Source organism: Sceloporus occidentalis, unplaced genomic scaffold, assembly GCF_023333645.1.
Source record: "Sceloporus occidentalis isolate IW3139 unplaced genomic scaffold, rSceOcc1.0.p SCAF_3, whole genome shotgun sequence".
Classification (NCBI taxonomy): domain Eukaryota; kingdom Metazoa; phylum Chordata; class Lepidosauria; order Squamata; family Phrynosomatidae; genus Sceloporus; species Sceloporus occidentalis.
This window is the reverse complement of record NW_028316983.1, coordinates 165637031-165655604: the sequence shown is the minus strand read 5'-3', so window position 1 is coordinate 165655604 and position 18574 is coordinate 165637031. Positions and strand designations below refer to the sequence as shown.

Genomic DNA, 18574 nt, shown 5'->3' with positions numbered 1-18574 from the left:
TCACCTACACTTCTCAGACTAGTGACATAAATAAAAAAGTAAGTTATTGCCAAATTTCTAATATGCAATTGTGTTTCCAACACTCCCCGTTTAGAGAACCAGACTGTTTCAAAGCACAAGATGCAGACAGTACCTGGAGGTGGAAAGCATGACACAGCACTGTGCCCCTAGCAGCTCACACAAGAAAAATGAGCACTAAAGACAACACAAGCTGTGCAAAATTTGTATGTGGGACTCACTTTCTATCTTTTGACAGGCAGATATAAGGGGTACCTGCCTTTTTCAACACCACTTTTCAACTTGTTTGCAAGAAAAGACTTCCTTGAACTATTGTTCAGAAAAGGATGAACCATTAGCAATCTTTCAGAAGCCAAAGGAGGACATTAGATTAGTTTATGAGCATATATCTATATTCTCAAGGTCCCTTTGAGACTAGATCCCCATATCCGTTTAATCACCTGACAATTTTATTTTACAGCTAGCTTGGTAGAATACAGCAAGAAACTAAAGCTAAAAAGCGCAAAGCATCTGTACACCTACCTGCAGCGCTTCCCTGTGCCCCAAATGTAAAAGCTGGCTTTGTCTGTTGTTCAGTTTCTTTCTCTGATGGTTTTGACAAGCTGAAACTAAATGCAGGTTTTACTGTGCCATTATCTTTGGTTTGCTCCGCCCTTCCAAATGAAAACACAGGTTCAGCCTTTGATTCTTCCTTCTCAGCTTTTTTACCAAACACTAGATTGGTACTAGATTCCTGTTTTTCATCTGTCCTTCCTAAAACAACCTGTGGAGCAGTTACAGATTCCACATTACCAAAAGTGAAGCCACTTTTTGTTGAGGGAATTTCATCTTTTTTCTCCTCCGGTTTCTTTGAAGAAAAGGCTGTTACTACAGTTTCCTTTTCCTCTGCATTTCCAAATTTGAAGCTACTTGTTCCAGTTTTATTTTCAGAATTAGTTATGGAGGTTGAGGATCCTGTACTAAAAACGAAACCTCCAAGAGCCGGCTTGCTAAGTCCTTCTTTCTTCTCTTGCTGTCCAAGGTTAGAGATTCCGAACTGAAATGATGTAGAAGATGTATTGCTAGACCCAGAGGGAAGTCCAAAGTTGAAAGTGCTCTTGCTACCTTTATTGTCCTCAGATTTTGACTCTGAAGGAAAGCTTCTCAATTTAGACCCTTCATTTTTAGAAAACTTAAAGCCTTCTGTCACGGTGTTTGTTGATGATCCCAATTCTGATGTAATACCAAATTTGAATCCTGCTTGTTCTCCAAATTTGAAGTTTTTTCCTGTACTTCCCAATGTTTGATGTGATTCTGAGGATGATGACTGAATACCAAATTTAAATGAAGGAGTAGATGAGGCTGAAGACAGAGCTGAGGAAGCAGCAGTACCAAAACCTGAAATAAACATTAAACCAGTAAGTGTCCTTTAAAAAAAATAATTAAGTGATCAGAAAGTATTATAGCCTTTAAATTACTAACTGCACTGCATCTGGGGTAATGACTGGCCATTTTTAGGATGATTAATTGAGGGTGAAATAATTGGACTAGGAGTTCGGTAGCCTGCGTGCAGTCGACAGGCCACACAATCGCCATCCATTTTATTGGTAAAATGGATAAGCATCCACAACAGATTTAGTCTACACCAGTGGTTCACAAACTTTGGTTCTCCAGGTGTTTTGGACTTCATCTCCCAGAAGCCCTAGCTGACTTGGAAAATTGTCAGGAATTCTGGGAGTTGAAGTCTAAAACATCTGGAGGACCAAAGTTTAAGAACTACTGGTCTACACTATTTGTTTTCAAGGCAATGATCATAAAGAGTAGGAGACACATTTGAATGCAGTCCAAGGGAACATTCTTTCAAAGACAATGCAATATATACATCCTTTGGTACTCCTCAAACCCACATCAGCTTTTTGTGGCCCAACATGCAACACACATGCAGTTCCAGGCCAGACCCACCACAGTTGGACAGAACAGATGGGGTGTAGAAGAGGGACAGTAAGAGGAGAAATGTCCTCCTCTCTTGCTTTGCTTTTCAATCTTATGCAGAAACAGTGTACAACCTGGAGGAAAGGTAGGGAAAAATACAGAAACCATAATTTACTTGCTTACTTAAGAGCATCTCCATTTTTCAAACATACCTGTGAATTCTGTCTTGCTACCTGGCTTTGCACTCTCACAAGCTACACATTTGGTGGCATCAGCTTTGTTTTGTACTAAGCAGGTTTCACAATCCCAGCTTCCTTCTGGTTTCTTAAACGAGTCTAAACCGAGAAATCCTCCAGAAAGAGCAGGCAAGGAGGAAGCGCTGCTACTCACCACAGACACTGAACCACCTAGGGAACAAGACAACAGAGTATGAAGTAACAATTAGCAAGTGGCATTTCCTTTTTCAGAACTGCCTGCAGTTCCTTTAGCAAAAAATACAAATGCCACTTAATGACAGAGATGGTATTCAAAATTCTAAATACAATACAAACTACTTAAGTTTTGTTATGCAGTACTACTTAAAGTGCTGATTCACAAACCAGTACCAGTTCACAAGCTGTTGATCTGCAGTAACATTCAAGAAAATTATGCAAATATATTAATAATATGGTAGAAATATGGTATTGGTCATTCACACACTGAGAAAAACATGCTGGTCTGTCACATCAATTATCTTGAGGAGCAGGGCTCTGCAGACACCAGAAGCCAAACTATTAAACTGAAATGAACAGCTTCCCTTTGCCAGAGCAGAACAGCTTGGTATCTTCAGAAGCATTTCAGTATAGATAACTTTTAACTGTTAGATGTTATAGTTTATGACTTTTTCTAGATAGAAATGACAAACAAATTGGTCCAACAGCAGATGAAGCGTGAACTCACACTAGAGGCCAAGACGATCAAACTGAGGCTGTCATACTTTGCAGATATTATGCAATTACTCATTGAAAAAGACAATAATGCTCACTAATGTGGAAGGTAGTAGGAAAAGAATCTATTCACTGGATTACTGATAGACCCAGTCAAGGAACCCATGGTCCTGAGTTTGCAAGACATGCATAGGTAGTTAATAACAGCAAGACTCGCAGGTCTCTCATTCATAGGGTTCTTTTCTGCCAAAGTTGACGGCAACAATAACGATGAATATACTGTGACAACCTTGTTTGAGGAAATTAATTTGAAATAGTTACAGGTAGCTGCCAGATTCTATTTATTTTAAAAATGACTGGGAGGAAGTTGTAGATCTCAATTTTCCTTTCCATTTTATAGCAAAAGGGATAAATCCCATGTTAAGTTTGTAGTAACTGTGCAATTTCTTCCCTTCCTCCTTGCAGCCTTCTATGGCCCTGAAAATTTACTCTGAAGGTTTCCCAGCCATTCAGAAGTGGTTTTTTTTGATACCTGGAAGGCTCCAAGAGGGACTGACTTCCTTCTGCTGGTGGACACAGCTTCTGCCAGCAGAAGCATCCTGTTGGATATTGTCCACAATTCACAATTTATATCATTTTACTGTCAAAATATAACCCTTCTAGAGGATAATCAAATATAGTGTCCTTCAATATCAGTTTCTAAGAAATCAGATTGAGTGAGAGTGCATGTTCAATTAGCAGAGAAAATTTCAGTTCAAGAGGACACTAATTCCTTTCTTTTTCCCAGTTTGCCCTGTGGTTAATTTCATAGAATCATAGAATAATAGAGTTGGAAGAGACCGCAAGCGCCATCCAGTCCAACCCCCTGCCATGCAGGAAATCCAAATCAAAGCATCCCCGACATATAGCCATCCAGCCTCTGTTTAAAGACCTCCAAGGAGGGAGATTCCACTACACTCCGAGGGAGTGTGTTCCACTGTTGGACAGCCCTTACTGTCAGGAAGTTCCTTCTAATGTTGAGGTGGAATCTCTTTTCCTGTAGCTTGCATTCATTGTTTCGGGTCCTAGTCTCTGGAGCAGCAGCAAACAAGCTTGCTCCCTCCTCAATATGACATCCCTTCAAACATTTAAACAGGGCTATCATATCACCTCTTAATCTTCTCTTCTCCAGGCTAAATATCCCCAGCTCCCTAAGTCATTCCTCATAGGGCATGGCTTCCAGACCCTTCACCATTTTAGTTGCTCTCCTTTGGACATGCTCAAGTTTCTCCACATCCTTTTTTAATTGTGATGCTCAGAACTGGACACAGTATTCCAGGTGGGGCCTGACCAGAGCAGAATAGAGTGGCACTATTACTTCCCTTGATCTAGACAATATACTTTTATTGATGCAGCCTAAAACTGCATTGGCCTTTTTAGCTGCTGTGTCGTACTGTTGACTCATGTTCAATTTGTGGTCTACTTGGACTCCTAGATCCCTTTCACACGTAGTTTCATTCAGCCAGGTGTCACCCATCCTATATCTGTGCATTTCATTTTTCTGCCCTAAGTGCAGTACCTTACATTTCTCAGTGTTGAATTTCATTTTGTTAGCTTTGGCCCAGCTTTCTAGTGTATTCAGGTCATCTTGAATTTTGATTCTGTCCTCTGGGATATTAGCTACTCCCCCTAGTTTGGTGTCATCTGCATATTTTATAAGTATGCCTCCAATTTTGTCCTCCAAGTCATTGATAAAGATGTTGAATAGCACTGGGCCCAGGACAGAGCCCCATGGGACCCCACTGGTCACTTCTCTCCAGGATGAAAAGGAGCCATTGTTGAGCACCCTTTGGCTTTGGTCAGTCAATTTAAGCAAGATATGATGATATTTTACACAAATGGAAAAATGAACACAGCAATGTGTACTCTTTTCAGTACCCCTCATCATTGCTTTCTACCTTATTTGATGGTGATGTTCATAGGACATGGCTGTTGCATCTGACATGATATACAGAGAACAGGGAATTCAATTCCCAATAGTGCATAACCGACTTGACAAATTATTTTCACTTTTAAAAAATCTAGTATATGTTCAGTATTGCCCCTGTTTTATTTTTATTTCATAAAATGCTGAACAGTATAATCCTATGTGTGTATTAATAGAAGCAAACTCTATTAAGATCAAAGAGGCTTACTCCTTGGGAAGTATGATTTGAATTGAAGTAGGGGACAGATTCTTTTTTTCAAAATTTTAAGTGCTGCACACTTACCTGCTTTGTCTGACTGGCAGGCCACACATTTGCTGTTCTCTGCATTATTTGACACTAAGCACACAGAACATTCCCAAGCACCTTTTGGCTTTTTGAATTTGTCTCCAAATCCCAAAGTGACTGTAGTATCAGCAGAGCTAGAAGAGGAAGACACTGTTGTTGCACTGTCTGTGACAAAAGGCAGCACAAGAGCTTGTTTTACTCCTGTTCCTGGTTTTGGTGTGTCACAGGCCACACATTTTGTATTTTCTGGTTTGTTCTGTACCAAACAAGTATCACAGTCCCAAGTTCCAGGTGCTGCCTTAAATTTGTCTCCAAAGCCCTGTGTCCCTGTTGTAGAAACAGCTGATTTGATGGTGATGTTCTGAGTCAAAGTACCTGTTGCCTTAGTACCGTCTGATGCCGGCACTTTAGCAGCTTGACAGGCTATGCATTTGTTGTCTGCCAACTTGTTTTGTATGAGGCATGTATCACACTGCCAATAACTTGACACTTGTTTGGATGAATCTCCAAGTCCTGAAGCAGCTCCAGAGAAACTACTTATTGCAGGTCTTGTATAAACTACTGTGCTTGCTGCAACAGGTGCAGTGGCTACTGAAGAGCATGTTGATGGAGTGGTGGGAGATGTAAAGCCTAGGGAAAAGAAAAGAAAGAAGCCTGAGTTTCTAGAAAATATCTGACATTTAAAAATAACTGAAGTATCATTGATAAAAGGATAATATTGACTGTGTGTAATCAGGCTCAGAACAATTCCAGTAACTGGTATAATTACTGCTCATAATGGCTAAGAAAAATTGATGCCAAAAATTAAAATGTTACCCAAATGTTTTTATGCATTGTTGGTATTCACAGAGTGTTTTTCAAATAAACTGGTACATGGGCTAGAAATGTCTGATCACATTTAATCAACTGAAAAATTACCAATTCCGATCTATGGCGGGATACATACCTCCATTTTGTAGCATGGCAGCGGCCATTCACATGCTCCCTAACCCTAGTACATACTAGGCTAACGCTAGTACGTACTGGGAGCGAAAAATGGCGGTGTCCTGTCTACATGGGCACCACCATTTTGATGTGACGGACGCCTAGCATCTGCATGTCCTAGCGCACTTGTGACGCCGCAAGTGTACCATTGGCACATTGCAGCATCACAAGTGTGCTGCAAGAAGAACCCGCTTTTTGTGGGTTCTTTTTGTTCCGCGACAGAGCAAACCAGAGTGGTGGGAGACCGCCCTTTTTGGGCAGTTTGTATCCCGCCTATGTTACAAAAATTAGGGAAGGTACAGAGCTCTGTCACTTTTTGAAATTTAGTCTACAGCCTCATCAATATATGTCAAATATATACCTAAAATTTTAATGTATAGGGGCTAGAAAAGAAGTGGCTTACATAAATATTGTCATTCCTTGATGAATAAACAACGTTTAGCAATAGCATTTACATTTTTATACCCGTTCATAGTGAACTCAGCACTCGCTAAGTGGTTTACAATCTGAAAACGAATGATAAAAACAAAGTTTTATCATTTGATAATATATTATCCTTATTACAAGAGCTCCAGTTTCTTCAACAGTTAATAAGTACTTTCTATGGATTTGATGGTACAATTTGTAAATTTTATTTATAATCTGCCATTATTCATCAGAACAGAATGTTAATGATTGTCACCCAAATTGCAGCAGACAGTGTCATGTCAAAACTTCAGATGGGGAGCTTCCTAGAAGCAAAAGGGAGAAGTGCCATAACTCATGAAGAACTGTTTTTGAAAGAGCTAGAGAACCAGAGAGAAATCTCTGAAGCCTAAGATTCCTGGGTAAGGGGAAAAGGCAAGAAAACAGGAAAGAACTATGGCACTGCAACAAAGATTCCTAGAGATTAAAAATGATGGGAAAATGATGGATAAATTCCTGGGATAAAAATAGAAGGCATGGGGGAAAGGAGCCCCATAGAGCCCCCTTTTGAGGTAATCAGGCACAGACCCAAGGCATGCTGGGTACATTTCAGTTAATAATTAACTGAAAAGTGGGTCTGCTTCAGGTAGTTTGTGCTATTCTGAATTATCTAGACTGTGAAAAAATCCATATACTTATGAAAATGACTGTAATCTAAAAATCTCCATACTAAAGAGACCTGGCAATATGTTTGCAAGTCTGAGCCATATTTCCCTCTGAATGTGGTGATTAAAGAACATTTTAGAAGCTAGTATCACACTACTACTATTATTATATACTAGTTCAGACTTAAAAATGTGCATGATCTTAATATGTTAAGTGTTGAAATGGTAAAGGTTTAATAGCAAATTGTGTGTGGGAGGGTTTGTTTGGAGGTAAGATGGTTTTAGAAAGCAGTTCAACATGTAATTCAACATTTAAATACCTAAATGGTTTGCGAGCTCAATACTTGAAAGACAGCCTCTCCTTATATATTCTTGCTCACATATTAAGTTCTGCTAGAGGGGCCCTCCTCTTTTTCTAACCAACAGAGGAAATACATTGTGGGAAGATAAGGGAGGAAACAATAGGCCTGTTACAGACAGGCCAAAATAAAGCTGCTTCGAGTCACTTTGGAGGTATGGTATTTCAATGATGCATGCGTCCTAAGAGTCCAAAAACTGTACCAAAGCTGCACTCTAGTCCTTAGGACTGGAGCGTGGCTTTGGTGCAGCTTTTGGACTCTTAGGACGCATGCATCATTGAAATACCATACCTCCAAAGTGACTCGAAGCAGCTTTATTTTGGCCTGTCTGTAACAGGCCAATATTTACATCCATGTTCCAGTTGTGAATACCCTCCTCTTAGAGGTATAACCGGTATCAACACTGGTGTCACTCCAGCACCAAGTAAAAAACATAACTAAAGTGGTAAATGTGATGCAGCCAATTCCTAAAATTGAGGGGAGAAACTCAACAAAAACATAATTTATTTACATTATTTAATCATGTGGATAATTATGATCAATGCTATCAATCTTATTTACAGTTGGTAATTAATACATTTATTACAATGTTGTTTTGTTTCTTCTCTACAGTACATATAAAAATTTCAAAGACAGAACACAGGGACTGACCTTATTGCTGTTCTTACATCTGATGATGATGCTATAACTGTTACATTTTCTCTTAACATGTAAGGAGAGGCTGAAAGTTTGCACTATACAATCTGTAAAGACTATATATACCGTAGTCTTTATAGATTGTATAGTGCAAATTTTCAGGCTATCCATACATGTTAAATTAAACAAAGTTGTTTGTCAAAAGACCTATATACATACAGTATTGCTTTTAATTGTTTATCTCTGATTAAAACTTTATCAAGTGACTCACCAGGACTCTTCAAAATATCCAAAACACTTCCTTTTTTCAGGACTTTTGCAGGCTTAAAAGGTCCATCGTAATCCTGTTCTCTCTTATTGCTAATACTATTGACAGCTATAGATAAAAATAAAAATTTGAGTAGCTTTATGGACTGAGTTGAGAATGCTTCAGAGAAAGATTCTCTTTTATGGGCATAGCACTTGTATACAATTCTCATCCGTGTTAATATCTTACATAACGTACTTCAATGAATTCTGTTATCTGTATTCATACTACGTGCTGTCCACAGAAGCTAAATAATCTTCAGTGATGTTTGGATAAGGTTTTTTCAAAACTATGTAAGCTTCAGAAACCTTATTCCAAACCAAAATCTTGAATACATTTGTTTCTAATGTCATCTTTGAACAGATGATTTTAAAAACCTAACCAAAGTCCATGACATTTATGTAGAGAAGACCCACTATATCAGAAGAGATATGTGTTTCACATAGCTACATCTCAAAATGCTACCCATGCCAAAACTCACCTTCTAAGCTGCATAGTCCTCACAGCCATTTCCATGTTGTCAGAGAACAAAGGAGTCAGTGGGCAGACTTTCAGCTATTTTCTTGCAGCTGAACACTTTGCTACAGGAATCAGTAGGAACCTCAGGAGATCCCTAAGGGTCTTTGCAATATGTCCAGGTCCAGGAAAATGGCTGGGTGTGCTCTGTTGATCCTCCTCCTCTCCAACACCAGGGGAATGGCCATGAAGGGGAGAAGGCTACACCACTTACAAGGCTGGTTTACAGTGTATGCTTTTGATTCAATACAAATGCAGTATGGGCTATTTTTTTTCTGTTCTAATATATACCAATGGCTGGCACAAAGAAGTGTCCCAATATAAACAAACAAAACTCAACAAATCTCTTGAGTCAACAGGTAGCCTGGCTACTTTCCATTTGTTTTCTTAGATTAAGCATGGCAAGCAGCCAGAATTTGGGTGAAATTATTGACAACTGTTCTCAGAACATTTATGTTGTGGACTCCATTCTGTATGGATTCTACAACTAACTGTGATTATGTCCCAACGTAGAACAAGAAGGGGCTAACTAAGGTCTTTACCTAATTCCTCAATATTAAAGTGAATGAACACATATACTAAATGAACATGTTTATTACCTGCATTCATCAGAGGCAATGTTGGCATCTCCTGGGGTCCTAAAGGCTCAGAAGTTTTTGCAACAGGAACACTAAATTTAAAGCCACCAACCTGACAGAAAGAACAACTAAATGTCAAAAGGAAAAGTCTGCCTTGTATATACTCATAAATGAAAATGGAAGATTTCTGATTCTTAATAGTAAATATAAATATTAAATATGCTATTATCTTGTTATCATACAGTATTTGCATCTCTTTCATTACAAATTTAAACAAGATTACTTACAGACACTGGAGGCAGTACTTCTGCTTCAGTTGATTTTACAATGGGAGATGAAAATCTGAACACTGGACTGCTAGCATTACTGGCTGGCTGCCCCTGATTTTTTAAAAGAATTAAAATTTTAAATAGCTTGATTGGGGGAAAAAACCTACTAGTCAGTGACTAACAATACATAAGATACAGTAGATGCATTCAAATTTTCAAGGAAATGTTGGCATGCATTGAAAGAAATATATGACCCTTTTGGCAACCCATGTTTATTTCTGCTTCTCAAATAGCAGTTGTACTCTATATCGTACATGACAAATTATCTGAGCAAACCTCAAAAACAGTATGTCATATGATACAGCCCACTGGATTTCAGGTCTTTTAAATTAACAGTCAAATCTTTGATGATAATATTTACATCTGTATAATAATAGTTGTCACAATAATTTGTATGCTATTTTTAGGCTTCTAACTCCACAGCTATTACAATTTGCCAAAGAAAAAAGTTCCCCACTTTTTTTTTTCAAAATGAAAAACATAATAATTTTCTTGGAAATTAATGTGATTCTTCCAAATGCTTTAGTTTACTAAACAGAGAATACCTCCATATACAGGACTGCAGACTGTTTATACATAAAACCAGCTTGTTGTGTGCCTTCAAGTCGTTTCTGACTTATGGCAACCCTAAGATGAACCTATCATAGGATTTTCTTAGCAAGATTTGTTAAAAGGAGGTTTGCTTTTGCCTTCCACTGAGGCTGAGAAAATGTGACTTGCCCAAGTCACCCAGTGGGTTTCCATGGCCGAGCCGGGATTTGAACCCTGGCCAAACCACTACGCCATGCTGGTAGCCAGTTCCCATAAAACAGTGCCTTGCTGATTGTGAAGAAAAGGGTCAAAGAACATGTCTTTATTTCACACCAGCCTTAATAGTAGAAGAGGGAAGTGAGGGTCTGGGCCTGCATGTAGCTTCCAAGCTGTGTTTGCTGCTTCTGAATCCTTCCAGACTGCCATTCTTGTAAAATATATATGGTTCTTTTTCTTGGAATCCTCCAGGTGTAACAACTAATTTTTAATAGATTGTAACCCTCTCATACTGTTTTAACATAAAAAATCCTCATCTCCTAAAAGCTCTGACCACTTCCATCCTATGCCCCCATTTTTGACAGTCTATGTGGCACTTGGAGATTCCCAGAAGCACTGGTCCCCAACTCCAGTGAAGTCGACCACTTAAATTATGTGAAGGGTCACAAGTCTATATCCACATGTCTGAAAATGTAAGATAGATGGACAGACAAGAGGCATGGTTTGATGAACCACATCAAGGAGGATACGAAAGGGAATATGTAAATAAATCCTTTAATCATCTGTAACTTACCTTGTTCATCACTGACTGTGCAGCACTGACAGGTGATGCTGAAGTACTAGCAAGGAGGCCAAAGCTGAAATTTGGCAAAGATGATGTACTGATCGGTAAAGCTATTTCTGGTAGCACTGGTGTCTCCAGCTCCTAGAATTGAGCAGTTATATGATTATTTTTTTCAAACTCCATTAAAATCTATGTTTTAGCTCTATCAAGCTCATTTCTATGGAAAATAACATGAAAGCAAACTTGTTATGGATACCATTGTGGTGGGAACTCATCATCCAAATGCCACGCTCCATTACTGATGCAAAATAGAAGATAGTCTTGGGCTTGCACCTATTTACATCTAACAGCTAAAATATAGTAAGTGCAATCATCTGGGGAATAAACTACCAAATGAGGCAAATGTTTCCATTTCAAAGCTTCTGCATTTTAAATATGTTATCCTTGTAGAATTCACAGATTTTCTTACCTCTTCTTGTGCAGGTTTTGATATATAATGGACACCTCTTTCCCTCCTCATCTTGCCACCAGCACCACCTCCTCCTGCAGGCGGCAGCCCATTAGATGCAGAAGTACTGAACTTGGGACTTGAGGCATTTCTGGAATCAATATGTTAAACAGATATTCATGGTTCATAAACTACTATGTCAGATGGAACCTAATAAACAATAGACAAGAATGCATATGCTAAGTATGTGTCCCTCCCAAATGTAAATTACGATGGCTAAACATTTTAAGGACTGGTGCATCATTTGACTCCGACTTCTCCTTCCACACTGCATTTTCCTTACAGACTAAAAGCCTGTTTTATTTGGGGTTTGCTTGTTTGTTTTCAATTGGCCTTGAAACAACTCTGAGGCCTCAAACAGATGGAGCAAAAGGAGTGGCCAGAGGCTGCTGCCGCCCTGATCAGCATGGAACTGCAGTGTCCGCATGTGCCTGGCCCCTATCATATAAATAAATCCTATTATTGTTGTTGTTGTTGTTATCATCATCATCATCATCATCATCATCATCATCATTATCATCATCCAGGTAGCTGCTGTGGTCTCGAATGGGCCACCAGCAAAGAGCAGACTTTGTCCGCTCTTTTTGTGACAGGCTTTTCCCAGTCGGTTGCATTCTCAGAGCAGCTTCCAGCTGCTCTGGGGGTGTGCACTGTCTAAACCCCAGAATGGCTGGAAGCCACACTTTACTGGCTGTGTTTTGGGTGTGAGATACTTATTTAGCTGAAGAATTAAAATGCTAGAAACAAAATCAAAACTATCTGACAATAACCAAAATGATATACCAAAATATACACAGAGAAAAGGAAATCCAGAGCAAACATCTAAAAATGGCAAGGCTGTTTGACTGGCATTAATTAGAAAAGCAAGAACCTGCAAAAACCTTTTGTGGCAACTTGCCTGGGGTGAGAATTTCAAAGGAAATGTTTCTCACTATTCTGGACAAATGAAGGCAGTGGTATTTGTATTAACTCTGTCATCTAACCGGGGGTGGTGGAGTTTGCACAATCAACCTACTTATCTACAACTGTGTTAGGAAGATTTTTATCATCTGTTTCAACACCTTATCTTGTATATTTCATATCTTGTGCAAGTAATTCAAACTTGCTGTATTCTCTGAATGAAGACAACGTATATAATGGATCTTTATTGCTTATTCTTCCCTCCTATAGCACCCTATACTTCCCAGAAAGCTTCTCCAGGGGGATGCAGAACCATTTGAGCTCTGTTTATTTGTTGGGACTGCACTGGGAAGGAGAAACAGGCTAGAAGAATCTTGGGTAAATTCTAAATGGAGAGAAAAATACAGCAGACATCTTGTAAGGTTCCCAATTTTTGTGACTTCCCCTCATGGCACTGCACTGTTTTACAGGTCTCCTTTCTTCCATGGAGAGGCTTTTCAGAATCTAGAGAGGGAAGGAAGGACAAGGACAAAACCTTTGCATAAACACACCTTTCACTAGCACAATGCTGGCTCTCACCCTAAGTAAATCATTTTTTGTTAGTACTGATCCCTAGGACTATACATTAATTTTAATTATTTGCTTCAAATGAAAAACAAATTTTCAAGGTGCCGTGGAAAAGTAGCAACAGGATATATAAAAAGTCTTATACATTTATGACATATTTCCCATACCTTTTTGAAGATTCTATTTGCTGTTCTGCTGCCAGATTTTTCTCCTATAAAAGAAAAATATGTTCCAGGCTTTAATTCATTTGTTTTCCGAGTTGCTGTTCTTAGAGTAAGAGAAACTAAACATTGAAGCAAGTAACTACTAACCCTTGTTTAGCCAAATGCCTCTAATAAGGCTTTCTACCACAGCACTTCTTTACTGCCCCCTGCTGTCCGAAGTCATTCAAACAATTTCTGACACTACAAGCTACATTTCTTGTTTGTAAAACTATCCACATGACATTTCTTTTTCTGGATACACTAATCACATGCCCTTCCTGACAAAAAATTAAACTGGGTGCTGGATTGCACTGATAAAAACACAGATTCATTAATAGAGATGCTCTGCTGTTTTCATCACAGAAAATATGTTCCAGTGGTTTGTATTTTTAAAAATTTGTTGTCTATTCTTTTTAGGTCAGGTCAGGTCAGGTACACAAATAAAATGTGAGTACTTCCACTTCAGACATTTCTGACAACTTACAATAATAGCTAGGATAGAATATTGGTCTATTTAACTGCCAATTATTCTCTTAAGATCACAAAAAGATTTAAATAAACTAAGGGCCAAACAACATATGACTGGGAAGCCAGCAACTGGATCTTCCGATGATTTATTTGCTTCTAATTTGAAAAGCAGCCATTAGGGTCCAAATTAGATCAGGGCAGTTGTGCTGGGGAGGAGCTGAGTATGGTTAAGAATAGTGTACAGCTGGATGCTCTGAGATATACATACTTTATGGTTCATCTCTATTCTCTGCCGAATCCTGCCTGAATCAGTAGTGGATGTAAGCGATGGTTTAAAATATTGTGAACGACTCACTGACAGTGAAACAGTTTTGGGTGTCACAAGCTTCTGGACTGGAGGGTAATGAGATTCAGCCTTTAAAAGAAACAGTGTTCAATGAATCAATCTGAGTAAAGCTACTTAATACATAGTCAACATATATACGGAATATCCTTGTTAACAGAACTAGGAATGCTTCAATTTTCATAATGTCTTAAAACATGTTTTTCAAATTCCTCATTTTCCATTATAGTATTCCCTTCTACCAATACCAAGAAAAAAAACCTCCAATGACTGTCCAAATTCACAGAATAACATGTATCAAAATTCACACTTTTATAACAGAAAACAGGCAGATATCTAAAAAATTAAAAATGAAACTATACTCTAAACATGCTAAATAGACAGTAAGGCCCACTAGACATAGTGCATTTACTTGGTCTATCATACGGACCCTATATAAGTCTGTCTTTGTTTTCTCATAGTGGCCAAAAAGATATTATAGGAATTCCAAAAGTAGGAAATCAACACAATGACTACCTCCAGCTCATGTTCTCCAGCAAATGGTATAGTTATACTGCTTCTTATACCCAAAATAACAGTATAACTATCATGATTGTATCCACTGGTGAAGCAGCAGATTTTGACATAGGAGACAAAAATTGCAAATGTTTTTTTTGAAAGGATACGATTTTCAAGATTTTTTTTTTATCTGTAGTGTTCCACTAAACCCTCTTACTATTGGTCTCTGTTCTCCTGACTCCTGTGGGAAATAAAAGTGGTGCTGAGCATCACCTTTTAATCTTCTTTCCCTCCTTCCAGGGTGTGGGGGGGGGGGGGGGAGAGAGAGAGGAACTAGACACAGTTAGCCATGTATTTCCGCTAAACACTGGGGGAGTGGAATGAAGTCAAAAGTGCCTTTCTGTAAACTGAGGAGACCTGGATCCAAGAGACACCCCCCCCCCAGAAGGGTGTGGGGGGATTCACTAATTCTTCTTTTCTCTGAAGCTCATTCATGGTGCTATTTCCTCAGCTTGATGGTAGTACTCCAATCCACATAAACAGATGGGGAGGGACATAAGAGTACAAGGGGAAGAGAGAGCTAATACTCAAGGGTATTCTCATTTTGTGATTTTGCAAGAACACCTTCATCACAGATCTTCAATATGAACCAAAATCAAGCCAAAAGTAAACTATTCTGAATTATTAATTTTCATTCCCAGAAGTAAGTAATCCCACAACCACAAACTAAATTTAGAAACTGAATTGCATCGTTAGTGACTTCTATTATTTACGCAGAGCTAATAAGAACTGGACATTTGGAAATAATCTTTCTATGAGTGGCCTACAGCCTAACAATTCTGTTTGCTGATCTATATCAAGATATTGCCAAATGATGTTCAACTGTAAAAAAAATATATTATTAAAAGCAGGCCAGGACACTTTTTGAAAGGCTGTAGATTTTGGGGGTTATAAGTATCATAATGTTCTAGCCTGTTCCTCAGAATACGAATTATACTACACTATCAATGCATATAATAGTTATACTCAAAAGATTAAGTGGATAGTTAACAGCCACATTCACTTTGGCAAAAACCCATTAGCAACCTCTCTCTTGGCCAACAATTACTGCTGCCAACCATTCAATACAGAATGAACAGACAACTCCTCTATTTTCTACTTAATGACAGCTGGTAGAGCATTAATTTTCTGTCTGACATTTCTAGTATCTGTTGCCTGCTAGTGTCTAATGGATCAACCTAAATGCAAATTTACTATGTAGGATTTTTAAAATATGCTATTTGCTTTCCTAAGGTCAATGCTGAAAACAAACAAATGCTAGTTTGAAGAAAAGGCAACTTGGAGCCAAAACAGATGGCCCTGAAGGAGTAGCTTGAAGCTGCCCCTTCCGAATACGGATTGGGGCCGCAACAAGCACAAGCCATGCCCCCAATCTACCTTGCAGTCGGCCGAAAAAGGAGCAGCAAACAACCACTCCTTTGGAGGATAGAAAAAAGGCAGCTTTTCCCACCCACCACAGCCCATTGGTGGCTTGAAGCCACTCCAGCGTGTGGCATGTAAACACTGCACTACCAGAGAGTCTGGAAGCCAGCACACATCTGAGCGTCGGCGCAACTTCTGGCCATCTTGGGGGGGGGGGGGGGGTGTGGCATCTGTACACCACAGTCCCAAGCCGGCTGGAAGCCAATTTTCATGCCAGTGTGTTTCCCGTTAATTGAGAAATGACGCATCAAGAGACTAAACTGGTTTTTACCATAAACATTAATCTAAAAACTTGTCTCTTGGCTATGAAGATTTAAACATTTTCCAGTGTAGCATACAAATGTCAATACTTAAATGTTCACATGAGCTGTTTGTCTCTATACAATCCATCTTGTCACATAAGAAAAAGATAGTAGAGAACTTTTGCCCCATCATCCAAATTTTAATTCTTAATAGTGTCTACTTATGCTTGTTAGTATTTAAAATATCAAGGAGATGTGATGATGAAAGACAGTAAAGCTTTACAACCTCCACCATTTTCCCTATGAGAGCACTGATTTTAAGAAATGATGTGTGCATTTTTTCAAAGATTTTGCTGTATCATGGTCTTATTAGTATTATTACAAAATATGATACTTGGCAAACAGATTATTGTTATTATTGTTATCTGCCCTTGAGTCAGCCACAACTCATGGTGACCCTGTGGATGAGGCATCTCCAAGACCCCTGTCCTCTACTGATCTGCTTAGGTCCTGCAAATTCAGGCCTGTGACCTCTCTGATTGAGTCTAGCCATCCGGACTTCCTCTCTTTCTGCCGCCTCCTATATTCCCTAGAATTATTGTCTTTTCTAGTAAATCATTTCTTCTCATGATGTAGCCAAAGTAAGACAGCCTCAGTTTCATCATCTTGGCTTCCAGGGAGAGTTCAGGCTTGATCTGATCAAGGACCCATTCATTTGTCTTTTTGAATGTCCACAGTATCTCCAGCACTCTTCTTCAGCATCACATCTCAAATAAGCTGATTTTCTTTCTCTTACAACTATACTTATCCTGCCAATATCACTAAAATGTAATAAAGGGAGTGGATGTTAAAATACAAGGAATGTGATTGCAAAATTTCTTGTACAGTATGACCTGACAGCTTTATAGCCACCAAAGATAATAGTCAATGCCTTTGCCTTCTCAGGCAAAGGGTGTGTTAATGTGTAGAACATCTGACATGTGAACCTATGCCCCTTAATTTCTCCTTCTTGCAAACTTTTAATCTGGATAACACACACTAATCTGTTAGGGATGTTAACTATAGAAAATACAGGCTCAGTTCAAGACTTAAATGACTTTGTACACTGCTAAACCTCCAACATTTGTAAAAGCTATTTTAGGTGTTCCAATATTTTGCTCTTGATGACACATGTCAAAAGTGAGCAACAAATGGATACTTAAAGAAGCAAGTAAATACCCAAATGTTTATATAGAATTCATGTGGCACATGTACAGTTGGCCCTCCATATCCATGGATTCTGCATCCATGGAGTCAACCCTCTACAGATTGAAAATATATACTTTTAATTCCCAAAAGCAAATTGATTTTGCTGTTTTATACGCCATTTTACTATGTGGCATTATATACAATGGGATTTGAGCATATAAAGATTTTGATAACCAAACCCCAGCGAATACCAATGGTCCACTGTACATATCAAAGACCTAAATCTGAGAAGCAACTAGCGTTGCAGTGGAAAATTAATTTACCCTTTTGCTTGGTGAATGGAAACCAGTGACATCAAGCATACTTCTTTCCACAGGCTGAAAAAGAAAACACAAAAATTAAGAAGCATGATTTTAAAAATAGGATTTTTATGTATTAAAAAAGATCAAAAACTAACTTACAGATGACAATGAAGAAACAGAAGAAGGAATTCTCTTAGCATCCTGTTGAATAAGCATTATAATAAATTAAAACAGAGGCATACAAAGCAAGATTTTATGTACTGAAACTAAGTATTTTAAAAAGAACAATTTACAGCTAATGGGCTTGACATCTTTTCCAGAGACTGCAAGATTCGCCGTGCAGTGGAACTTGTCACACCATAGGACTGTGCATTCACTTGCTTGGCTTTCATCTGTCTTCTTAATGGTGTCTGAAAAATTAACAATATATTAACAATATAAATGTTATCGTATTTGTTTTCATACTTTGCACAAAAATTTGAAATGTACAGTGGGCCCTTGGTATCTGTTGGGTTTGGTTCCAGGAACTCCCGTGGATAACAAAATCTGTGGATGTTCAAATCCCATTAAATATACTGTCATAGCAAAATGGTGTCCCGTATATAAAATGGCAAATTCAGAGTTTGCTATTTGGAATGTATATGTTTTAAAAATGTTTTCAAGCCATTGATGCTT

General features: G+C 38.5%; 1 protein-coding gene across 2 annotated transcripts in view; it reads right to left on the bottom strand.

Moving 5' to 3' along the window:
• The window catches only part of NUP153 (nucleoporin 153), a 50249-nt gene that overhangs the window by 9331 nt on the left and 22344 nt on the right, over nt 1-18574 (bottom strand). For both annotated transcript variants that reach the window (XM_089516769.1, XM_089516770.1), the window contains exons 6-18: nt 18193-18309; nt 18059-18100; nt 17921-17974; nt 14113-14259; nt 13341-13384; nt 11668-11797; nt 11208-11339; nt 9845-9937; nt 9579-9669; nt 8428-8532; nt 5105-5737; nt 2142-2336; nt 541-1395 (exon numbers count right to left, since the gene is read on the bottom strand). In XM_089516769.1, the coding sequence (XP_089372895.1) occupies nt 541-1395; nt 2142-2336; nt 5105-5737; nt 8428-8532; nt 9579-9669; nt 9845-9937; nt 11208-11339; nt 11668-11797; nt 13341-13384; nt 14113-14259; nt 17921-17974; nt 18059-18100; nt 18193-18309 (2638 nt within the window). The remainder of the gene's footprint in view (nt 1-540; nt 1396-2141; nt 2337-5104; nt 5738-8427; nt 8533-9578; nt 9670-9844; nt 9938-11207; nt 11340-11667; nt 11798-13340; nt 13385-14112; nt 14260-17920; nt 17975-18058; nt 18101-18192; nt 18310-18574) is intronic.